A 20,887-nucleotide genomic window follows, 5' to 3' on the forward strand; every position below is an offset into this window, starting at 1 on the left:
TTGATAATTTATAATGTATATACTCATATCATATTTATATTAATATAAAAAATAATAAATATATATTTTTTTAGTTTTTATTAAAATTATTTAAACCGTCTAATAATTACCAAGTAGAAATTTCGCCTTAAAATTTACGTCCTTCAAGTTCAAGTTAATAGTTAAGTTAAATTATAATTCAAGTTGCTTTGAGTTTGGGTTGAGAGAGAGTAGAAGGTGATAATTTTTTTTACCAATTACAAAGTGCTATTTGTCCTACAAAAATTTTTTGTCAACTTCATATAATGACCAACTAAATTTTTAAAATATTATTTTATTAAGTTACGCGTACAAGTATAGATAAAGATTTGCTAGTAACGAGCAATGACATTTTTTTTTTTTTTGTTCAGATCCCACAAAAATTCATAAATTCATTATGTAATGTAACCCCATCAGCATCAGCAACAGCAACAGCATATCAGCATGACAACAAAATTTTACCTCAGCTGGGATATCTTGAGTTGAATGAAGACAATACCCAAGGGGCCCCTGATGTTGATCTATACAGAAGAACCTCTTTCAAATAATGGGGAAAATAAAAACTGATCATATGGAATGAAAGAAAAACATCTACCACAGTTTCTGAATCTAATAACTTCCCCACTAACAATGCCTATATCCTCGCAAAAACTGGTAATGATCTTTGCAGCATTACATGCTCCATCCATGCATTCATGGCCACCTAATCATATAATTTTTCTTTTGCTTTTTTTTTTTTTCTCAACCAAAGCCAAAGCCACCTTATTGGGAGGTTCAAAGAAGAAAAAGTACTTGGGGACAGGAGTACCCAAAAAAAAAAAAAAAAACTAACTTCATGCTCTTCCATTATCCAATTTCCTCAATTTCAAGAAAATCTTCTTACATCATTTCCTCCCTCACAAACACCACTTTCTCCTACAAAAACTCTTGAATTTATATCACATCTCTGGATTTTGTAACAAACAAAACTTCTTAAACTTGCCTTGGAACCAATTTTGCATGTTTTTACCATATAAACTGCATGGGTGTAAGCTGCAATGTGACTATGAACAACACCTCACCACTAACAGCAATCAGATGGTAAACCCATGTTAAGCTCAATGCTATCTGGTGCATCAAATAATGTGACAAGATTCAACCAAAATTTTTTAATTTACAGCTTCGAAGAAAAGAACCTGCGGTTGCAAGTGCCCCCGTTCACACATTGTGACAACGTCAGCCCAGCCACCAATCACCTGGACATCAAAAATCAGATTGTAACACCAGAAATAAGGGATTACACTGGATGACATACTTCAAGAAAGAACACAAACTTACCTTGACAGTTTTGTCATCATACATAATCCATCTTTCACAATCATGACTATAGGCAAAACAGTGATAATGTTGCCCATAATAGCAAACCTGAGAGTTTTAAGAAGAAATATGAAAAGCACAAGAAAATCAAACCTCACAAACAATGTTCAAAAATAATCTTTCGTGGCATTTTAAATTCTGTATTAAAAAATAAAACTCACACAAACCCATACACACATACAGGGAGAGAATGCACATACGTACCACTGAGACTAGGCATTTTAAATTCTGCATTAAAAAATAAAACTCACACAAACCCATACACACATACAAGGAGAGAATGCACATACGTACCACTGAGACTAAGTTATGATTATTTTTTGGATCTAGACCACGATAAAGGACACTAATATCTATTTCAGTGTTTAAGGCAGACAGTGTTGCAGCTATGTCATCAGCATTTTCACATGTTTTCTGCCAACCTAGAACTGCAAGACCAAAAATGATAATGATTTTATAAGTATAAACCACTGAGTGTAAGTACAAATCCATTTAAAAAACTTCAAGCGCAACCTGTTGTGAAAACATGTGGTGGATTTGAGAGAATGTGATGGATATAGTTGAGCTTCCCACAGCCACCAGCCTCTGGATCACAAGCTAGCTGATGGTTCATCTCCACAAGATTTAAAAGGTCATCAAAGGAGCTCTCTGCACACATAACCTGAATGACAAACAAAAGTTTGTTAGGAAGAACCAAGAAAAGAAAATTGTTCAACAGGAATTCTAGAATTTATCTGTTTTCCAAAGGATGATACCTTCATTGTTCGCAGTGCACTGGCATTTATATTATGAAAGAAAGTAGTGTATTTCAAATGTCTGGACTCCAGACCACAACTGTAGCAATTCATTTGTTCAAAGATATCCATTCCAAAAAGGGAATGCACTATACAAGCACTGTTTAAACAATCCCAAGAGCCCATGCAGTTGCTTTCCACAGAATCAGCATCAGAAACACTTGAACCAGAAGTAAAAGACCGATGAAGGCAATCAAATATTACAGCCAATACTTCAGAAGCATCGTTCATTTGAGCCTGTAAATTGCTACTTTTTCGTCAAAACTTTCCAACATAGACATCCATCTAAAAATCATAATTATGGGTAATGATGAGATATCTAACAAGGAAATCCAAATTCTACAATAAAAGCTGATTCTACCTCTTGGAAAAAGTTACTATCTGGATACAAGTTGCTAAGAGCTATTCTTAGTGAAGTAGAGGCAACTGGTTCCCTCCGTGCATCAGTAGATGCAATGTTCAGGGCAGTGAAGATTTCATATAGTGCACAGACAACACATGGATCTCCCACATGAACATGATCTGACGTCGATCTCCGCAAGAATTCATCACGAAACCGTCTCAAGTGCCACAATGACTGAGGTTATACCAAAGGCAGCAAACAATTTAGCAAGAGAAGATTACATATAATGCCAAGTTCAAGGAAAGTAGGTCAAAAGAGGCCATAAACCACTCATACGAGAAAAAACCAACCTGTATTATAACATTCAGAAAGCAATTGTATTCGCCAACTTCATTCTGAAGGCCTGTACCAAACACATCAGTTTCATTCAAATCTTCACTGGAGACCTCATTTGGTGAGACACCATGGTTATTTACTTGCAAAGGTACCCTTTGTGCTGTTCTCAAACTTGAAGTCAAGGGCAATTTCTGTTGTGCTTGATATGTGTCTGAAACATGAGATAAACACCGGGTCAGAAAGTGACTGAACTAGCCAAGCTACTCAGGAAAAGTGAAAACCAGGAACTTAACACCAAGTACAAATTTAAACAATTTGCCCAATTTGCCAGCTAAGAAACAATAAATCCAAAAGAAAAATGCTATCGAACTGAACATAGAAACTACAGTAGTGAATACATACATGACAACCATCGCAATATTTGGGCAAAAAATTATGAGTCCAAGTCCTATAAGTTAAAATTATTTAAGCACATACTGAAGAATCAATGTGAAAATACATTTGCAATTACGCAATAGACTACCAAATAGACTGATATATGCTCACTAGGGTTGAACCAAAAATACCAAGTTAAATACTGATGCACAACTAGACAGCTCATCATCCAAAAATTTTCGTGCATTAGCCAATCAGATAGAGGACTCCAATACTTAATCCTTGAAACAAATACCCAGCAAAAGAACTTTTGCCCAAATTAGTCTCAACGTAAATGGCAGATAAGCAGTACATAATGATAAAAAATATTCCTTAAATAGATGAAACCAAAATATTTTTTGCCACTAAAAAAATCATTGGTGAAATCATTTTACATTTTGTTCAGATGATGCTACTGAGAAAATGGGTACCCAAGACAAATTATCGGACATACACTACAATATTTCTTTTATGTTCACCAAGTACAACTGACTTGTTTCAAGACAATCCCAAGCATAGTGCTTGTATGAGTAGCATAACAATAAGAAACATGTACAAGTAAATGAAGTAAGAGCACTACCAAGGCTTTGGCGAACAGCTTTCTTAAGGTCAGCTTGGAACCTTTCTTCATCATCTTCCTCAGATTGCAGTTGTCTTAAAGTTTTTGTACCGCCTTCTCCAGAAATAGGAGTAACTGGTTTCACAGAAGTACCCATTCAACTTAGTTCCCCAAATATGGACAAAAAATCTGAAAAACAACTTACCACACAAAAACTATTAATAAAAATAACAGTAATGCAAATTCACGTTGACATATAGTCTATAACCAGTATGGCAAGGTGATAAAAAGATTATGGTCAATGGAGGAATCAAATACAAATCCTAAGGCAAACTGAAAAACATGATGTCAGTAATAAAATTTATTCCTTGTATTCTAAAGCTTACATATGCTTTTTCCCTTTATATAGTATAGATAATAAGAAAATGTATGTGTTATGGATTAACAAATTGAGAAGGAAATTGTAATTTTCCAAAACAAAAATATGGTGAGCATAATTCCAATACAACCTCATGCTAAATTTTGCTGTTTACCAAATGGTACTACGCGGTAGTCGGAACAAAATTTTGAGAAAGCAAAATATAGAAAGGAGATTGAACAAGCACATAATACACACATGCACAAACAGACAACATCGAAAGAGAAACTTTGTAAAAAATAAACCTATACCATATGAAGAACAACATCAGACCATAGGTGCCTGAGCACATACATGTAGACCTAATAAATAAATCCGGTAAATTCAAAAGCTCTAGCTCAAGCACTATTGGTTGAACCATAGATTTAATGCAGTATCAAAATATCACTTGCTTCGATATGACATCATGCGGAAGGTGACACAACAGTACATGCAAAAACAAAGAAAGCACTTAAAAGATTTCTAGTTTAATTTTCAAATATTAATTTCACATGCCAGTGCAATTTCGAGGATGCCAAAGTTTTCATTAGCATTGATTTAGACAAAATCAAGAGGTATGTTACTGAAAGATATGATTCCAGTGCACGCATAAATGCATTAAATAATATGAACAGTTCAACACCAAGACATTATCATGAAAATCCAGTAATTTGTTTCTACTTTGATGACATCCACGTAAAAGTCATATAGAAGAAAGTAAACTAAATATCTGACTTTTTTCCTGTCACTATATGTGAGAAAGGAAGTACAATTGACTGCTTCCACAGTTTCAATCTGAACCCTCTTTCAATTACCATAGAACCATTTCTCTATTTTCACCCTTCGTGGAACCAAGTAAACATCAGCATGGAGCTGAATAATGTAAAAGTAAAAAGTAAACTTTACCACTGTTCAGAGGGACACCATCAACAAATCTAACTAGTTCTTCCACATTGATATGAGGGCTTCCAACTTGAATGTTTTCCTTTTCAGATGACACAACTTGATACTTTCCATCAAGAAATTTGTTGGAATTTTTATGTCGTCTACTCTTTCTTCCTGTCCGTCTATCACCGGGAAAAAGACCATCCTCTGGGACAGCACCATTAGATAGTCCTGCATAATATCAAAATATGATGATTCTGAAGTACAACAGCACACATTAGTCTCATTCATAAACCGTGTTATATTGCTAACCTTGTTTAAATTTAGTATGAGTGCCAGAAGTTTTAGAAGTTACTGGCACAGCTAAACCATTGGCAGTGCTCATTGGTATGCTATCCAAATTGTTTGTGACCCTGTTACTTAGTGCCAAATGTTCCTGAAAAGAAAGTTTATATGGTTTTCTGATTATCTCATTATGCTTCCTCTAAACGTAACAGCATAGAACACATCTCAGCATCGCAGCATTAACCAACTTCCATCTCAACATGTATAAAAGAAAATTTCAATAACAGAATGCTTACCTGAATATCTAGATCACTGCCTTCCAAGTAAGCATCATGCAATCCATCTGCTGCTTTCTCTGCAAATGCTTGATAAGTTTTTTTATTTTGCTCAGCAAGGTGTTTCTGTTTAGCCTCATTCTCAATCCGTCTTTGATACTCCAAAGTCTCTTCAAGTTTTCTTTCCTCTGCTTCAAGCTCAATTTTTCGTCTAAATTCCTCGTCTCGTTTCAAGTCATCACCATTCACAGAAACAGCTTCAGAATCTAGATGGTCACCATCAGAAGCAACTGCCAAAGAACTGCACAAAACACTCATGAAAATGCACATTAATATTAGACTACACCAAAAAGTATTACTAGCACTTATGTGAAGATGGAATACTTTAAAATCATAAATGAGAATCTGCAAAAGCAGAACAGGAGGAAAACATACACTAGATCAGCAGTCTCATCATTAAGCACATGCTGCTCATTTCCACCAGAGGCCTGAAACATCAAGAAAACATTAGACCTACACAGTGGATTATGTACCTTAAGTAAATACCGACTATTATTAAAAAAAAGTAAACCGTACCTTTGAATCCTTGGATTTTCTGAACTCTTTGTTCTTTTTCTTATCCTTGTTTTTCTCCTGTGAATGTCTGGAATTATCGTTTCCCCCTCGAACACCCTTCTTAGAGTCACGTGCAAGCTCAGCTAAAAAAGCTTCTCTTGCAGCATCAGACTTCTCAGTAGCATCTTTCTCAGCCAGATCCTCCAAGTGTGCCTGAATTTAAAAATAATAAATAAATAGATAAATAAAGCAAATGGGAATTTCAAGATATAAACATTTCTTTTAGAAGAAATAGAACATCACACGAAATTCAAGTAGTTCATTACATACCCTCAAGTACGATTTCACTAAAGGCAACAATATTGATAGATAATCGTGTGCAGACACAGGCTCAAGTTTGACTTCCAACTGCTGCATCCCAGTAACATTTCGCATAATTCTTGCATCAATTTTGCTTAGCTGCTTGACAAAACAAAACAATTAAGAATGGCAGGTTAAGAATCAATTCTTTATATTACAAGTTGCACCTAAAGCAAAAGACAGACCTCCACTGATAATTGTTCCTTCTGTCCCTGAATGGCAACTTCTATGCAGGTGTCCACTTGATGCACATAATCCTTAGCTCTCCAGTCATCATCTTCACCAGATTCCAAGTCACATAACTGAGAAGTCACACCAGCATAAGTATCCTCAAAGCCAAATTGATTGACATTCAGTGCATCAGATTCTTTTAAAACATTTGATATGGCATCTAACTCAAATCTAATGCTGTGGAGCATAACATCACTTTCACTCTCAACAAGTTCTTCTCTTCGCTTTCTAAGGACAGATTCATAGCTTCGATGAACAAATTCAGTAGCAGTCTCCCTCTTCTTACCTTCTTCAAGACAGAGATCCTCCACAGCCTGCAATGCTTCCTCATAGCTTATATGGTCACATTTTCTCTCACAGAGACTCTGTAGGTGATAAAACTCCTTCTCCAGCATCTTGAGAATTTCCAGTCCTTGCTGTGTTTTCTCTTCTTTCATGCGCATCCATGATGCCAATTGATCCCCACTTGAGGGGCCAGCAAAGATCCAGGACAGTAGAGAATCAGCATCCTGCAAAACCCCATTTCCAGAACTACAATTAGCATTTGCCTGGGCAGCATCCTCTATTGCTGCATCAGGCAATAAATGTTCATCCAGGAGGAGACACGAAGCATCTGCATTAAGAACAATCTTCTCTTTAACCTCAAGAATCTGAGTGGCACCATTCACATCATCATCCACAGAAGCAGTCTTCTCAGAATATCTAGCCAGACCACAAGAATGAGATAAGTCCTGCAAGAATTTAAGGATTTTTCTAAGTTGTGTAGCTCCCAGAAAACAAATGCACATGGGTGTTTGATCTACACCATGATTCAGAAGCTGAGAACCAGAAACCACACTCTGCAACTCATCCATTGTAAATTGTATCACCTTGTTAAGATGGCTCGCAGCAAGGCACTTATGTCTAATAAGCAGTTCAAATGTACCACGAATTCTTTCAAGCAACTTTGCACGCTCAGCATCATCCACTGTTGGCCAACTATCCCCAAGGGGATATGCTACAGAACCCTGGTTTCCATCACATTCTTTGTGCTCAGTGCTAGAAACTTTGTTACAATCATTGCCCTCTACACTACCACAATTGTAGCGATCCCCAAAATTTTCCTTCTCAGGAGATGAATCCCACGCATCTTTGAAGCAATCATCACACTCCTCATTATGATTCCCTGAGTAAAAATCCTCCAAAAACTCTGAGTCACGAAATTTAGATTGATTCCCAATCATTTTAACTGCAGCAGAAATATCCAAAGGATTCCAAGAGCAGTTAAGGAGCATCTCAATCCACTCATCATCAATACTCTGCGGCAAAACAGTCTGCATTTTAGGCATGAGGTTCCCCATATGTTCCTGAACAACATGCTGCATATAAGACTCTGAATCTGCAAACTTCTCACTACACCTACAACAAACCCAAAACTTCCAAGTTTTATTAACATCAGAAAATGCTAAAGCCTCTGATAAGACCTCACTCGCGAATCCATCTTTCAACAAACCAAAATATGCCTTGAGATCACTAACCCTAATCCTAAGCAAATCTTTCTTCAAATCAACACTCATTGAATTCCAAAACGATCGAACCCAATCCTTCCTTTCAGCTGTAGAACCATTCTTCCTCCTCCTCCTATCCGCTCCTCCTCTTTGTCCACTTCCAGAAGTCAAATCCAGTCCATTCCTCTCTCCCTCACTTTGCAACAGTGGTGAAGACGAAGCTGCATCAGATTTCTGTTGCTGCAACAACCTAGCTGCAGCAACTCTAACCTCAATCTCTTTCCTTCTTTCTTCAGGTGTCTTTGTAGCTTTCCTAATCTCATTAGGCCTTCTCGTTTGCACCAACCTAGCCTCCATTGGATCCTCAGTTACTCTCGGTATCGGAATTAACCTAAACTTATCTTCTCCACTCCCTAAGTTCTTCATCCATGTAGAAATTGAAGCAAAATTCGATTTCTGTATCAACGACCTAAGCTCACTTTGCACGTGCAAAATCCTTGCCTCCGCGGTTGATATTTTCTGTTGACTCTCGTCTTGTAAGCTTTCTTTGGCGGGATCCACCGGATTCTCAATGGCCAATGCGCGTTCGCATTCTTGAAACACTTCTTCATACTCTTTTCCATCGTTGGCCGCTTCATACAGTAAATTAGCATAAAAATGAGAAAATTCGATCGAGTTCGGAGATAATTCCACGGCTTTTTTGGCCGAATCGATCGCGTTTTTCAAATGCCGGTGTTTGGCGTTAGGGTCATCGATGATGGACGCCACTTTCACGCAGACCGTGCCTTGAACGCGGTGGATTAGCGCCGCATGAGCCGAGTTCTCGTGGCGAGTACAGGATTCTTTCATCAACCGAAGCGCTTTGGTATGGTTGCCACGTCGGAGTGCCGTTAGGGCTCGCTCGCACTCTACCTTAACCGCCGAATACGACGACGAAGGCGAACCATCGGATTCAACGGGAACCGTCAATACCTCGATCTTCGCATTATTGCCACTCAGCTCGGCTTCAGCTGAATCGTTAACAGCATCCACCGGCGGCGGCTGTTTTGACCGTGGAGCAACGTGTTTCTTTTTGTGCCCCATCAATTTTTATCTCAATCGAATTAACATGCATAAATCTTCCTTCTCTTTTTTTTTTCCCTTTTTTATCAGTTTGTTTGGAAAGAAAGAGATTGGAAGAGAGGAGTGAGGGAGGCGAGAAGAGATGGACTTACTGGAATTGTGAGGGGTAAAGTTGAAAATTCAGAGGGAAGAAAACGGAAAAGGATCGGCGGCGAAATCGAAACGACGAGCAGGGGCTGAGAGTAGGGGAAGAATCGCTTCTTCTTCTGCTGCTGCTTCCTTTTTTTTTTTTTCTTGGGTGTGTGTGTCAGACGGAAATGCACCTACCCACGGAAGGAAAGAGGGTGAAGCTTTGATTTGTGAGAAATGAAATTGGGGATTAACCACTCTTAATTTATACTAATAGTAATTCTAATTTTATTATTCTTTTTATTTTTTAATGCAATATATAATAAATTATATTTATTGCGGGTTTATTAGGAAAAATTAGGAGAAATATTGGAGTAATAATTAGGGGGATAAAATATTTTATTTCTAATTTTTTTATTAATTTTTTAATCTTATTTGATTACGTGCATATTTATGTTTGATTCATTATAAGAAAAATATTAACAACTTATAATAATCGAGAATTTTGTAACTTAGTATGGAGTTGGTTTGAAATTAGTATTATTTAAATGTTTTATTTGTGTTTAAAAATTTTAACTTCGGATCTTATTATTAATAATTTTTTTAATAAATTATTAAGGATGTATGATATTAAAATAATTTTTATGTTTTTATAATAATATATATGAGTAAGAATGTATTTATATTAAAATAATTTTTATATTTTTTAATTCTTGGATCATATTATATATATATATATATAAATGAAACAAATTAAAAAGACTCCTTCAAACACAAGTTAAGAGGGATTTTTTTTTATTTAAAAAGACAAACATATTTTTTAGTATTTACCTTAAAGAAAACCCACAAAGGAAAATGATTGATGGGCAAGAAACGGAAAAGCACGGAACCAAGAGAAATATCATGTGATCATCAAAACATTATTCACCACATTTTTACTCTATAAATTTTTGTCAAAAACATAATTTGGAAAGGTAGGTTTCATATAAACACAATGAATGAGCAGTATGGATTAATTTATATTAGTGTAAATTTTATATTATTTTTTATTTTTTAAATAAGATTAAATTTATGATTAATTTAAATTAAAATAATATTTTTAATTTTAATCATTTTAATTTAATAGTTAAAAAGGGTAAATTTTACATTGATTTACGTGAATCTTCTTATCAAAAAATATAATTTTTTTAATTTTTTTATTTCCTTCATTTTTTTCATTCCTACCAAACATAACACAGTAAAAATCAAATTAAATAATAATAAGTTTTTAGTTGTTTGATTTTATTATCATTTATTGCAAGTGATTAAGGATCTCAAGTTGAACTATATCTAGCTCAAATCTAATTGCTTTTTTATTTTTTAATGATGTTTTTTAATATTATTTTTATTTTTCAAGTGTAAATCAATTCATAAAGGAATTGTATTAATAGGTATACGGGAGAGATTCGCTTGATTATATCAATATAAATTTAATTAATTTTACATTTTTTATTAACCGTTGGATCAATATTAAATTTATGATTGAGATTAAAACGTTCTTTCAACTTATCTCCCTTCTGTCTCTCTTTCACATTTCTCCCCTCATTTCTCTTTCGATGTTTTTAGGGTTTTTTTTAATTTAAATATAAAGTTTAAAAAAACTTTTTTTTTAATTTCTCACACCTTTTTTTATATATTTAAATCTATTATTGATCAATTAAATTAAAAATTCAATATTATGCTGATTTATATCTCATTACTTTACTCTTTCTTTATTCAACAACTTGACATCTAAGTTATTTTTCTCTAAAGAACTTGGCATCTAAGTTTAATTATCTCTTTAGGAGCTTCTTCAAGATCAGTAGTATCAAACATTTATCAAAAGACCTCTGAGTCTCCAACTTTCTTGACCCAAACAACTTGTGTTCGTCACAGATTCTAATTGCGTGTTATTATAATCTTTTCAATGCAATCAATGTATTTGGATAGCAAGAAAAAAATTGCTTAATTTTTTGTACAAAAATTTTGATTACTAGAAGCCCAGAAAATTAATGAGTAAATAATTGAAAAAAAAAAGGTTCCATGATTTTGTTTTAAAGCAATGTTCAAGTTGGATTTTTTTCATGAATTTTAGAAACTAAAAGAGATAGATAGGAAGTATAGAAAATAAATAAATAAAAAAAAAAAACGAGACGAGTTTAATGTCAATGAAAAGGCGATGAGCATTGATTCTAAATTAATGAGGTGATTTATAAAATTTTTTAGAATCAATATGCTCTTAAAAAAAAAAATACAAAGATGGAGAGAAGAAGCGTGAAAGACGAAAAAAAGTGGAAAAAAAAAAAAAAAAGAAGTAACGCAAGTGATAAGTGGTAAATATAATAGTTGAATCTAAATCATTTTATGTATCCAAATCAACGGTCAGTAAAAAAAAAGTTATAAACTAATTATGGTGTAAATGAATATTTGTGTGTGTATATATATCTATATATAATAGTAATAATTAAGGGTGAAAAAAATGAAAATTGAAATCATAATATTTTATTCGGATTGATTTTTTAATTTGATTTGATTTAAATTAGAATACTAAATGTTTTATTAAATTTAAATCTAATTTTGAATAAAAAACAAAAATATTTTATTTGAACCAAACTATATATTTTTATGAATTATTATTTTTTAAAAATTTTATAAAATAAAAAATATTATTTTATATTTAAATTTACTTAAATATATTAAAATAATATCAAAAATTACAAATTTTAAAATCTAACTAATCAAATCAAACTAACAAATTTCGATTTGAATTGAATTAATTAAAATTTTTATCTTAATTCAAATCGATTTTTAAAACTCCACAATATTGTATATTAATCGAAATAATTTGAAATCGAGTCAAATTATTATTTTTATAATAATAATAAAAATGTAAAATTTTCATTTTAAAAATAATTTTTATCTCTGAATTTAAAATCAAATTTATTAATAATAACATCAAAATCAATAATTAAAACTTTTTGTAAAAAAAGAAAATCTAACACTTTTGAGTTATTATGCACATTAAAAAAAATTTAGATGGTAACAAATTTGCTGATAACACTTTTATAATTGTCTGGACTGCACGGCTGCACCCGCGTTAAAAAAAAAATTAAAATGGAAAGATTGAATATGAAAAGGAAATATTATCCATGATCCGACATCCACTCCGACCCTAGACACCAATAATCCAAATCCCTTCATGCCACAAGCAGGTGTACAAAGTAGCTGGTACAAGTTTTTTCTTTACCAAACAAACGTTACAATTATTTTACTTCAAATGCAGTTGTCACACCAAAAAAAAAAAAATACAGATCTCAAATTCAGATTGACATATACCTAGGACTGAAAGGGAAAGGGATGTCTCGTTACCAAAATATAAAGCTTTTAAAAATAAACGTGTCATATCATGCTTTACTTTCAGGTAGAAATGGGATTTTATCATTATTTTATTCTTCTAGTTGGTCAGCAAAATCTCATGAGAATATGGGGTTGAAATTGCTTGTTATTTGGACCGCATATTAACAGCAAGACGAATGAAACAGTGCACCTACTAGTCAAGACATAGATTTGTTAGTTCGTATATTTTTATCAGATTTATTTTGTATTTTTTTTAAATATGATACGTAATATATAAAATATAAATATAATATAAATTTTTAAATATTTTAAATTTTTAATATATAAATAAAATATATTTATGTATTACATATGATATGATATGATTAATACATTTAAAATTAATATATTTAAATTTTATATAATACAACCCGTTTGAAAATTATTAACGTGAATTATATGAATAATACAATCGTTAACATACTTAACCAATAATTAATATTGATTATCATAACTCCATTTGAAATAATTTATAAAACGAATATAATAAAGCTAATAACGTGCACAATCTATAACATATGTTTAAAATTAAATTTTCAATTAAAACTAAAATGTTGAAAATAAATAAACAAATCAAAGAATTTGATTATTAATATAATAATAATATCCTATAAAAAGAAAATAAAGAATATTCTAAAAATATATATAAAATAAAGAATTTTTCAAAATTAATTGTAATAAATTATTATTATAAACTTAAAATATTGAAATAACCTTTATATATATAACATAATGTTAAACCTTATATGAAAATGCAACATAAATTTAAATTAGTAAAATGAAGCACATAAAAATAAAATGAAGCAAGCAAGCACATTATAAAAAATGAATCAAGAATCTTGATTTTATCTTTATTAGTAATAAAATAGGTTTCAAGAAAAATAAAAATACATTTTCTCATCATTATGCCTATTTGATTTAAAGTTAAAGTGTAACATGCACAATAATCTCAATTCATTATTTCTAAAGTATTTGATTTAAAATTAGAGCACGTTATTTATTATAGTTTTGCAATGAATAAATTATAAACCCTAAATTTTAAATCTTAAACTTGAAAACACTAAAATTTTAAACCCCAAAAATTATAAATGTCTATTTGAGATTAGATAATGAAAGTGATTACAAGGAGACTTGTATACAAGTAAAACCTTATTATATACAAAAATTTCATTCGTTATCTATAATAAGTTTTTAAAAGGTTAAAAAATTACAAAAAGCTTTCGAATAAAAATTAAATAATCATTCAAATTCATATAATTTTATGACAATTAATTAAACTTTCAAATATTTATTTTCATCAACTAAGCTCATATGAAAATTGGTCAACTATCAACATGCACTTTCATCAAATTAAGAGTTTAATTGGGATAAAAATAAATATTTAAATATTCATAAGTAAAAAATGTTTAAAAATTTAAATGATCCAAAATGAAAATTAATGAGTTTAACTAATTGTAATAAAACACCATAAACTTAAATGATTCTTAAATATTTGTTTAAAGACTTTTTTTTTTACTTTTTAAAAGCAAAAATAATAAAATGGTAATTTTGTACATAACTCTACATGTTTCTTTTGTAGTAGTAATAAATCTAAATAATGAACTACAATCATATTAACATTACGTGTTGTAGTTATTAGTAATATCAAAAAATAATTACATATTAAATGAATAAAAAATTAAATGTTTAAAATAATTTTTATATGTTTATATTTAATAGATAATTAGGTACCATAATTAAAATTTTAAAATACTCTTCATATGCTTATATTAAATTTAATAAGATAAAAGATATATTACACGTATTTTACATGTATTAAAAATGTTCTAATGTTACATGTAGGGTCGGTAATTTAATTCATTTTTTATGGGTTTCGATCCGACCGGACCCTACGGAATCTATTTTTTTTTTGAAATTCAAGTTTCAGGTCGAATAAGTTTATGAAACAATTGGGGTCGGGTTGGGTTCGGGTTTTAGGCAAATTCGATCCGATATTATATAAAAAATTATTTTTAATTAATTATTTAATTTTTTATTTATATATTTATATAATGATATTTTTAAATATTTATATTTCAAAAATAATATTTTATATTTTAAAAAATAATATTTTATTAATTTCAATCGGGATCGGATTTGAATTTGATAACACATAAAAGTCGAATCGAGTTCGGGACGAGCAAAATCCGTCCGAATCCGATCCGATGTCAACTATAATCACACGGCTAATTGAAATGTATTATTCTTGTTTTAAATATATTAAATGTGTCTAATATTTATAAAACATAAAAATTATTATATTATAATTTGTCTAAAATATTTTTTATCAAATCTGTATATAATTTTTCCTTTTTTTCTTATGTCGTGTCATTGGTCTAAAATTGTCAGATATAATCAACAACATGTAAAAAAAAATTCCAACCTTTTCTTTGTTTTTCTTTTTTTTTTCAAGTCAATGGCCAATGGCATATCCATATCAGCATCTGGAAATTTACTTCCATTGGATTGGCTTGCTTTTTTCCAAAATGGAAAAGCTATTTTCAATCGCTTGTTATGGTGGATCATGTAAAAGATAAACATAAACCAAAATCAAAGAAAGTAAGCTAAATGTATGTGACAATGAACAACTGCTCCAATCTCTTTTTTACCAAGGTTCAAGTTTTGAAGGTTCTGGTTGTGGAAAGTTGCTTAGAGCCAGAATAAAGACAACATGATAGGATAACAAACTACTCAGCCAAAAGTTTTTGCCATAAAAACTATAAATATCTGGTTGCTCAATTGACCATCAATAATTCGTAGTATGTGGATCCAATACCAGGGAAGGGCTGCAGAAAAATGGGAAAAAAGAGATTTGTACAGGATCAAAGGCACGCTTCCCAGATTGATAGTGCACCAGTAATTGAGATCAGAATTTTCAGTCAAAGCCTAATCTAAACTGTAACACAATCAAAAGCTGGCATCAGCTCCCCATTTAACTTAAAACTTTAAAAGGCTGCAAATTATTTAAATATACATAAAACCTCTTCTAAGTCCCGCAACAAAAATCTGTTTATGCTCAAATGATGCCAAGCTACAGTAAATGCATCCGCTCCACATAGGATTGAAGTAACCACCTGTTAAGCGGCTCTCCACACCCTACAAAGCACCCGGAATTGCCATTCTCGGTGAAAAATGGAAAGCTAAAAATACTGAGAAGGTCCTGAACAGCTTGTCTTACGAGCGATGATCCTGTAACCCTGCTCCGTCTGCCCCATCCAGTCACTATATCAATCCTGCTAGGACTGATTCCAGACACTAGCATTTGCTGGCGGAACCATGCAAGTGTCCTAGACAGTGCTGTTACAGCAGTACCATCTGACATCACATGAAGGTCGATCAGCCAATAACAGGAGCTTTTCTCTCTAACAGTATCTGGATACACATTCTTTTGTGCAGCTACCTCCCAAACAGATCCAGCCTCCTCCTTGAGCCCTGATTTGTGAAGAAAATCCACCAAAGCATCCACCAGCCCCCTCTTGCTCTCTCTATCCTCACTGTGCATTGTATCCAAGAACTTGTCCATATGATCCCGCACATTTTGACCATCAGGTCCTGCTGAAGGCATAGACAGCAGAAACATATGTGCAGGATGACCCGTTACTGCCATGAGCTGGCAACAAAACCCCATGTCATACGGTGACCTGGCTTCCGTACAACAGCTCAGGAGCAAGGTATAGGTTTGCAAAGAAGGATTTAAATCCAAAGCCAGCATGCTTTGCAGCAAGTTATAAGCATCTGACAACCTGTGCACTCTAAGGAAAGCACTAAGCAAAGAATTGCAGGTAGGAACATTAGGGCGCAGCCCTGCTTGTAGCATGGCCTGATACCACTGCCAAGCCTTATCCATATTACCAGCCTTTCCCCATAAGTCAACCAGCAGGCCATAAACAGGTTCATCAGGCACCCACTTTTTCCTTTTCATCTCAGCAAAAATTGCTTCTGCTTCATCCAGATATCCACAGTGTCCAAGAACCTCCATAACTATGCTGTATGTGATCTTGTCAGGTTCAAATCCAGCATTCTGCATGTCACGATAAAGCTTTAATGCACTCTCATAATTCCTTGCCTTTGCTAGTAAAGCAAACATGGTGTTGTAGGTGACTAGATTAGGAACACGACCCTGATCAACCATCTCACAAAACAGCCTGTGGGCAGCAGGCAAGTGCCCAGCCTTTCCAAGGCAATTGATTATCACACTATAAGTGAATTTATCAGGAGAAAGGCCAACTGCCTGCATTCTTTGGTAAAAGTCCATAGCAACATCAAAAAACCCAGCTTTGGCATGGATATCAATAAGAGTACAGTATGTGACATGATCAGGTTCACAACCTGCTTCCTGCATTTGATTGAACACATTGATAGCTTCATTCAAGTAGTTTGCACGTCCATAACTATGAATAAGACGATTGTATGTCACAACATTTGGCTGGCATCCATCCTTCACCATCTGATCAAGTAATCTATTTATCATGCCAAACCGCTTTGCACGACCAAGGATACCAACCATGGTGGTGTATGTATGACCATCATGCTTGAATCCAGCCTGCCGTTTTAGCCAATAGAAATAGCCAAGAGCAACTGCGTGATCCTCTATTTGCTTTAAAACTTGGTTCACTTGATATGCATCCATTGAAAAGTTGAGATTTTCAAGAGCATGTTCAGCAGTAGGGCCCCACTTCAGTTGTCGCAATATCTGGGATACACTTTGGACGACATGCCCAGTGCCGCCTAAAGGTCTGGTCATAGGAACAACTCCTGTTGGCATTTTCATGTCTCTAAAGGATTTTTTGAAACCTTCTGTGCCAGAATCTGACACCTTTGCATCTGAAGGTAGTCCATTGGAATTAAAATTTGACATGAAGCTATGAGAATGAGCTTTCACTCTCTGTGGTATAGGCTTCCTCTTATCATAAGCATTTGCAGAATTACTGTGAGTTTCTGATGAATCCACTGATGCAGCATTTGAGACCCGCTTGTAACCTCTAACAAATTTGGGTTTGCTACATCCATCTTTTGTACCGTGGTGGCTAACTGTTGATTTCGCCCCCAATTCTTTTTCAGATGACAATTTTGGATAGACTTTGGCACAGTTCTCTCTTTTGACAGGTTTGACAGCCGGAGATTTTATATTTGACACTGGCCTCGTCGATTCAACCACACAGTGTTTAGGTAAGCTTAATAGTATGCCCCCGTCTGATAAAGGAAGCTTATAGTTCATCAGGTCAGACAAAAGGGACACAGCTGCAATGCCAGCTTTAACAAATTGGTCAGAAATGGGAGCTGATGCATGTCCATCATGTTGAACAGTATCAGCACTGCCAGCATAAGTTACACTGCTAGATCTATGCGAAGGAATAGGATTAGAGACAAGCTGTGGTGCTCTCTCAGCTTCATGAGGAGCAACAGCTTTGGATGCAGTGCCCAATGTCAGGGCTCCCCTAGCTGAGGATTTGGACAGAACTTCATTTCTTATGTTCTGCCTTCTTGAAACACAGGACTCATCTTCAGGGCATTGGCATGAATTTCCATCTGCAGCACTATATCGTGATCCACCAAATAAAAATGGCCTCACACTACTGGAAAGGTAACCAATTGGCTTTGCTCGTAACATGATCTGCACAAACCAGAAAATTTTCAAGAGAAAAAGTTTTATATCACATATCAATCAATAAGAAAAACATCTGTACCACAAAGACATGGCACTTAAACACACCAAAGGCAAAGGGGAAATCTACATCCTTGCTACAAAAAATGAGAATCAAGGATAACAACACATGCCACCAGATGCCAGCCAATTATATTGAGACAGATGAATATCGTAGGACAATTCTACTTCCAGCAATGCCCTTGATATCTTCACTAACAGCTTGAAATGTAATAGAACAGGTTATACAACACAGATGATGAGATGTAATTGCATTTAAACATCGTATAGTATTTCTGCACCAAGAAATTCAATCTACTGTAAAGAATAAACAAGAGCCTGTTGTTTATATAAGATGTTTTATGGACTAAAACTTTTTTAACAGCAATTTCAACCATTTACCTTATCTATACTCCAAAGGTGCCAGGAAGACTACGTACTAGCAAGTAGCAACTGTAGAAAATTGGTTTTGTGGGAAAAAAAAGCATGGAGTTTATGACAATGCACCTGTCCAATAGGTGATATTCAAATAATGTGACATTTATACAGAATGGGTACATAGAAATAGCCCATATGAGTGATGGTCACAATGGCAGTTATACCATGAAAAAGAGACAGTTTTTTTCTATATGAAAAGAAATAATCCATTGCATCCATATTCTTCCATACCAACAGTTCAAAATCCACTTAAAACCAAATAGATGGCGCTCTACCTTTTCAAACTCCAAAAACAGTAGAAAAATAAAATGCAATGCTCCAAGGGAAAAATAGGAAAATTTCTTGAATGAGATCTCAAATTATATAATTTGGCAGTCCTTTCCCTTCTTTCAGTAGGCAACTATCCATGCACTTAAGCTTCATACTAAGCATAGGTACACTCTAAATGCCAACAAAATCACAGTCACCACCAAATTCACCAATCAAGTACTGCAAATGACTTCATTTAACATCAAACTGCTCTCTTTTGCACAACAGATCAATAAGAATAACAGAAAACAGCCAACCTAAACAGCCCCCTAGAATAGCAGTCCTATTGCAGCTGCTTTCTTTTCCTTTGACTAATCTCCCAATCCCTTTTACACATCAAGCCATCAAGTTTTTTTTTTTTTTTTTTTTGGTTACCACAAAAATACTAACTCTAAATCCAAAATACATTTACCACAATATAATATGAAAATAAAGGCATAAAAAAATTGAATCTACTCCACATCTAAGAATGAACCAGCAAAGCCCATGTATTTAGTCATCAAAATAAAGAAAGAAAAAGGTACCCATTAGTCAAAGAAATAAAAAGATTTTAAAAAATGGTGCAATATAAAAGCAAAACAGCAGAAACCCAGTAAACAATGAGATTAATATAACACAAAAAGGGCAAAAAGGAAAAAAAAAAAAAAAGATCACGGTTTATGGGAAGAAGAGTACCTGAAAACGGAGTTAAAACTTCTGAGTCTGTTCCAGAGAAAGAAAGAGAGAGTGAAAGTGAAAATCTTTTTAGACAGAGATACAGAGGCGGCTCTCTTCTTTTCTTTCTCTATGTTGTCAACCCTGCTTTTTTCCAAGCAAGTTGGGAGTGGCTGTGACGGTAGTCGTTCATTTATCACAGCATTTGTCTTTTTTTTTTCTCTTTTTTTTTCCCACCTGCTTTGCTTTTTCACCACAGAAAAAATTAGCCTGCTTAGTTTTATGACGGTTTTATAAAAATGGATTTTTTAAGGAAAAAATAAGATTATTTATTTTTTAATATATAATTATATATTTTATAAATAAATAAAATTAATTACATTAGCATAAAAATTTGTTTTACGTGCAATTTTATCAAATTAATATAAAATTTATTTTTTTATGTTTATGTAAAATTAAAATTGAACTTAAATAATTTTAATTTTAATTTTTTATTTATCAAATAAATTCATTTACTTTTTAAGATAAATAAAAAATTAGAATCCAAAATAGGGATGGCGAGCTAACCTGTCCCCGACGGATTTCGATCCGATCCAACCCCACGGGATCGGTTTTTTTTTTGAAATTCAAGTTTCGGGATCAGGTCGGGTAAAATAAAAAAACATTCGAGGTCGGGTTTGCCTAAAACCCGACCCGACATTATATAAAAAATTATTTTTTAATTAATTATTTAATTTTTTATTATATATATGTATTTATATAATAATATTTTTAAATATTTATATTTTAAAAAATAATATTTTATTAATTTCAGATCGGATCGAGTTTGGTACGGTTTACATGGTATCGGGGTCGGATCGAGTTCGAGTATGAAAAATCAAAAAAATTTCGAGTAGGATCAAG

General features: G+C 33.1%; 1 protein-coding gene and 1 pseudogene across 2 annotated transcripts; both read right to left on the reverse strand.

The window, feature by feature from the left end:
- Nucleotides 1-282: 282 nt before the first annotated feature.
- LOC111291303 (uncharacterized) lies at nucleotides 283-9,686 on the reverse strand. The gene is made up of 15 exons (XM_022882960.2): nucleotides 6,763-9,686; nucleotides 6,548-6,676; nucleotides 6,239-6,430; nucleotides 6,098-6,150; nucleotides 5,684-5,963; nucleotides 5,415-5,538; nucleotides 5,124-5,333; nucleotides 3,842-3,955; nucleotides 2,862-3,058; nucleotides 2,530-2,745; nucleotides 2,130-2,405; nucleotides 1,888-2,035; nucleotides 1,669-1,802; nucleotides 1,336-1,422; nucleotides 283-1,253 (listed from the first exon to the last, which is right to left on the reverse strand). The coding sequence occupies exons 1-15, from the start codon at nucleotides 9,376-9,378 to the stop codon at nucleotides 1,167-1,169; spliced, it is 4,863 nt and encodes a 1,620-aa protein (XP_022738695.1). The 5' UTR covers nucleotides 9,379-9,686; the 3' UTR covers nucleotides 283-1,166.
- A 5,935-nt stretch (nucleotides 9,687-15,621) lies between these two features.
- Nucleotides 15,622-20,241, reverse strand: LOC111291194 (pentatricopeptide repeat-containing protein At1g74750 pseudogene; annotated as a pseudogene). The gene is made up of 2 exons (XR_016346525.1): nucleotides 20,006-20,241; nucleotides 15,622-18,553 (listed from the first exon to the last, which is right to left on the reverse strand). The product of XR_016346525.1 is annotated as a pentatricopeptide repeat-containing protein At1g74750 pseudogene (transcript).
- Nucleotides 20,242-20,887: the final 646 nt, after the last annotated feature.

This window comes from Durio zibethinus, chromosome 11, assembly GCF_047325235.1.
Source record: "Durio zibethinus cultivar Kanyao isolate XHJ-2024 chromosome 11, ASM4732523v1, whole genome shotgun sequence".
In the NCBI taxonomy this organism is placed as follows: domain Eukaryota; kingdom Viridiplantae; phylum Streptophyta; class Magnoliopsida; order Malvales; family Malvaceae; genus Durio; species Durio zibethinus.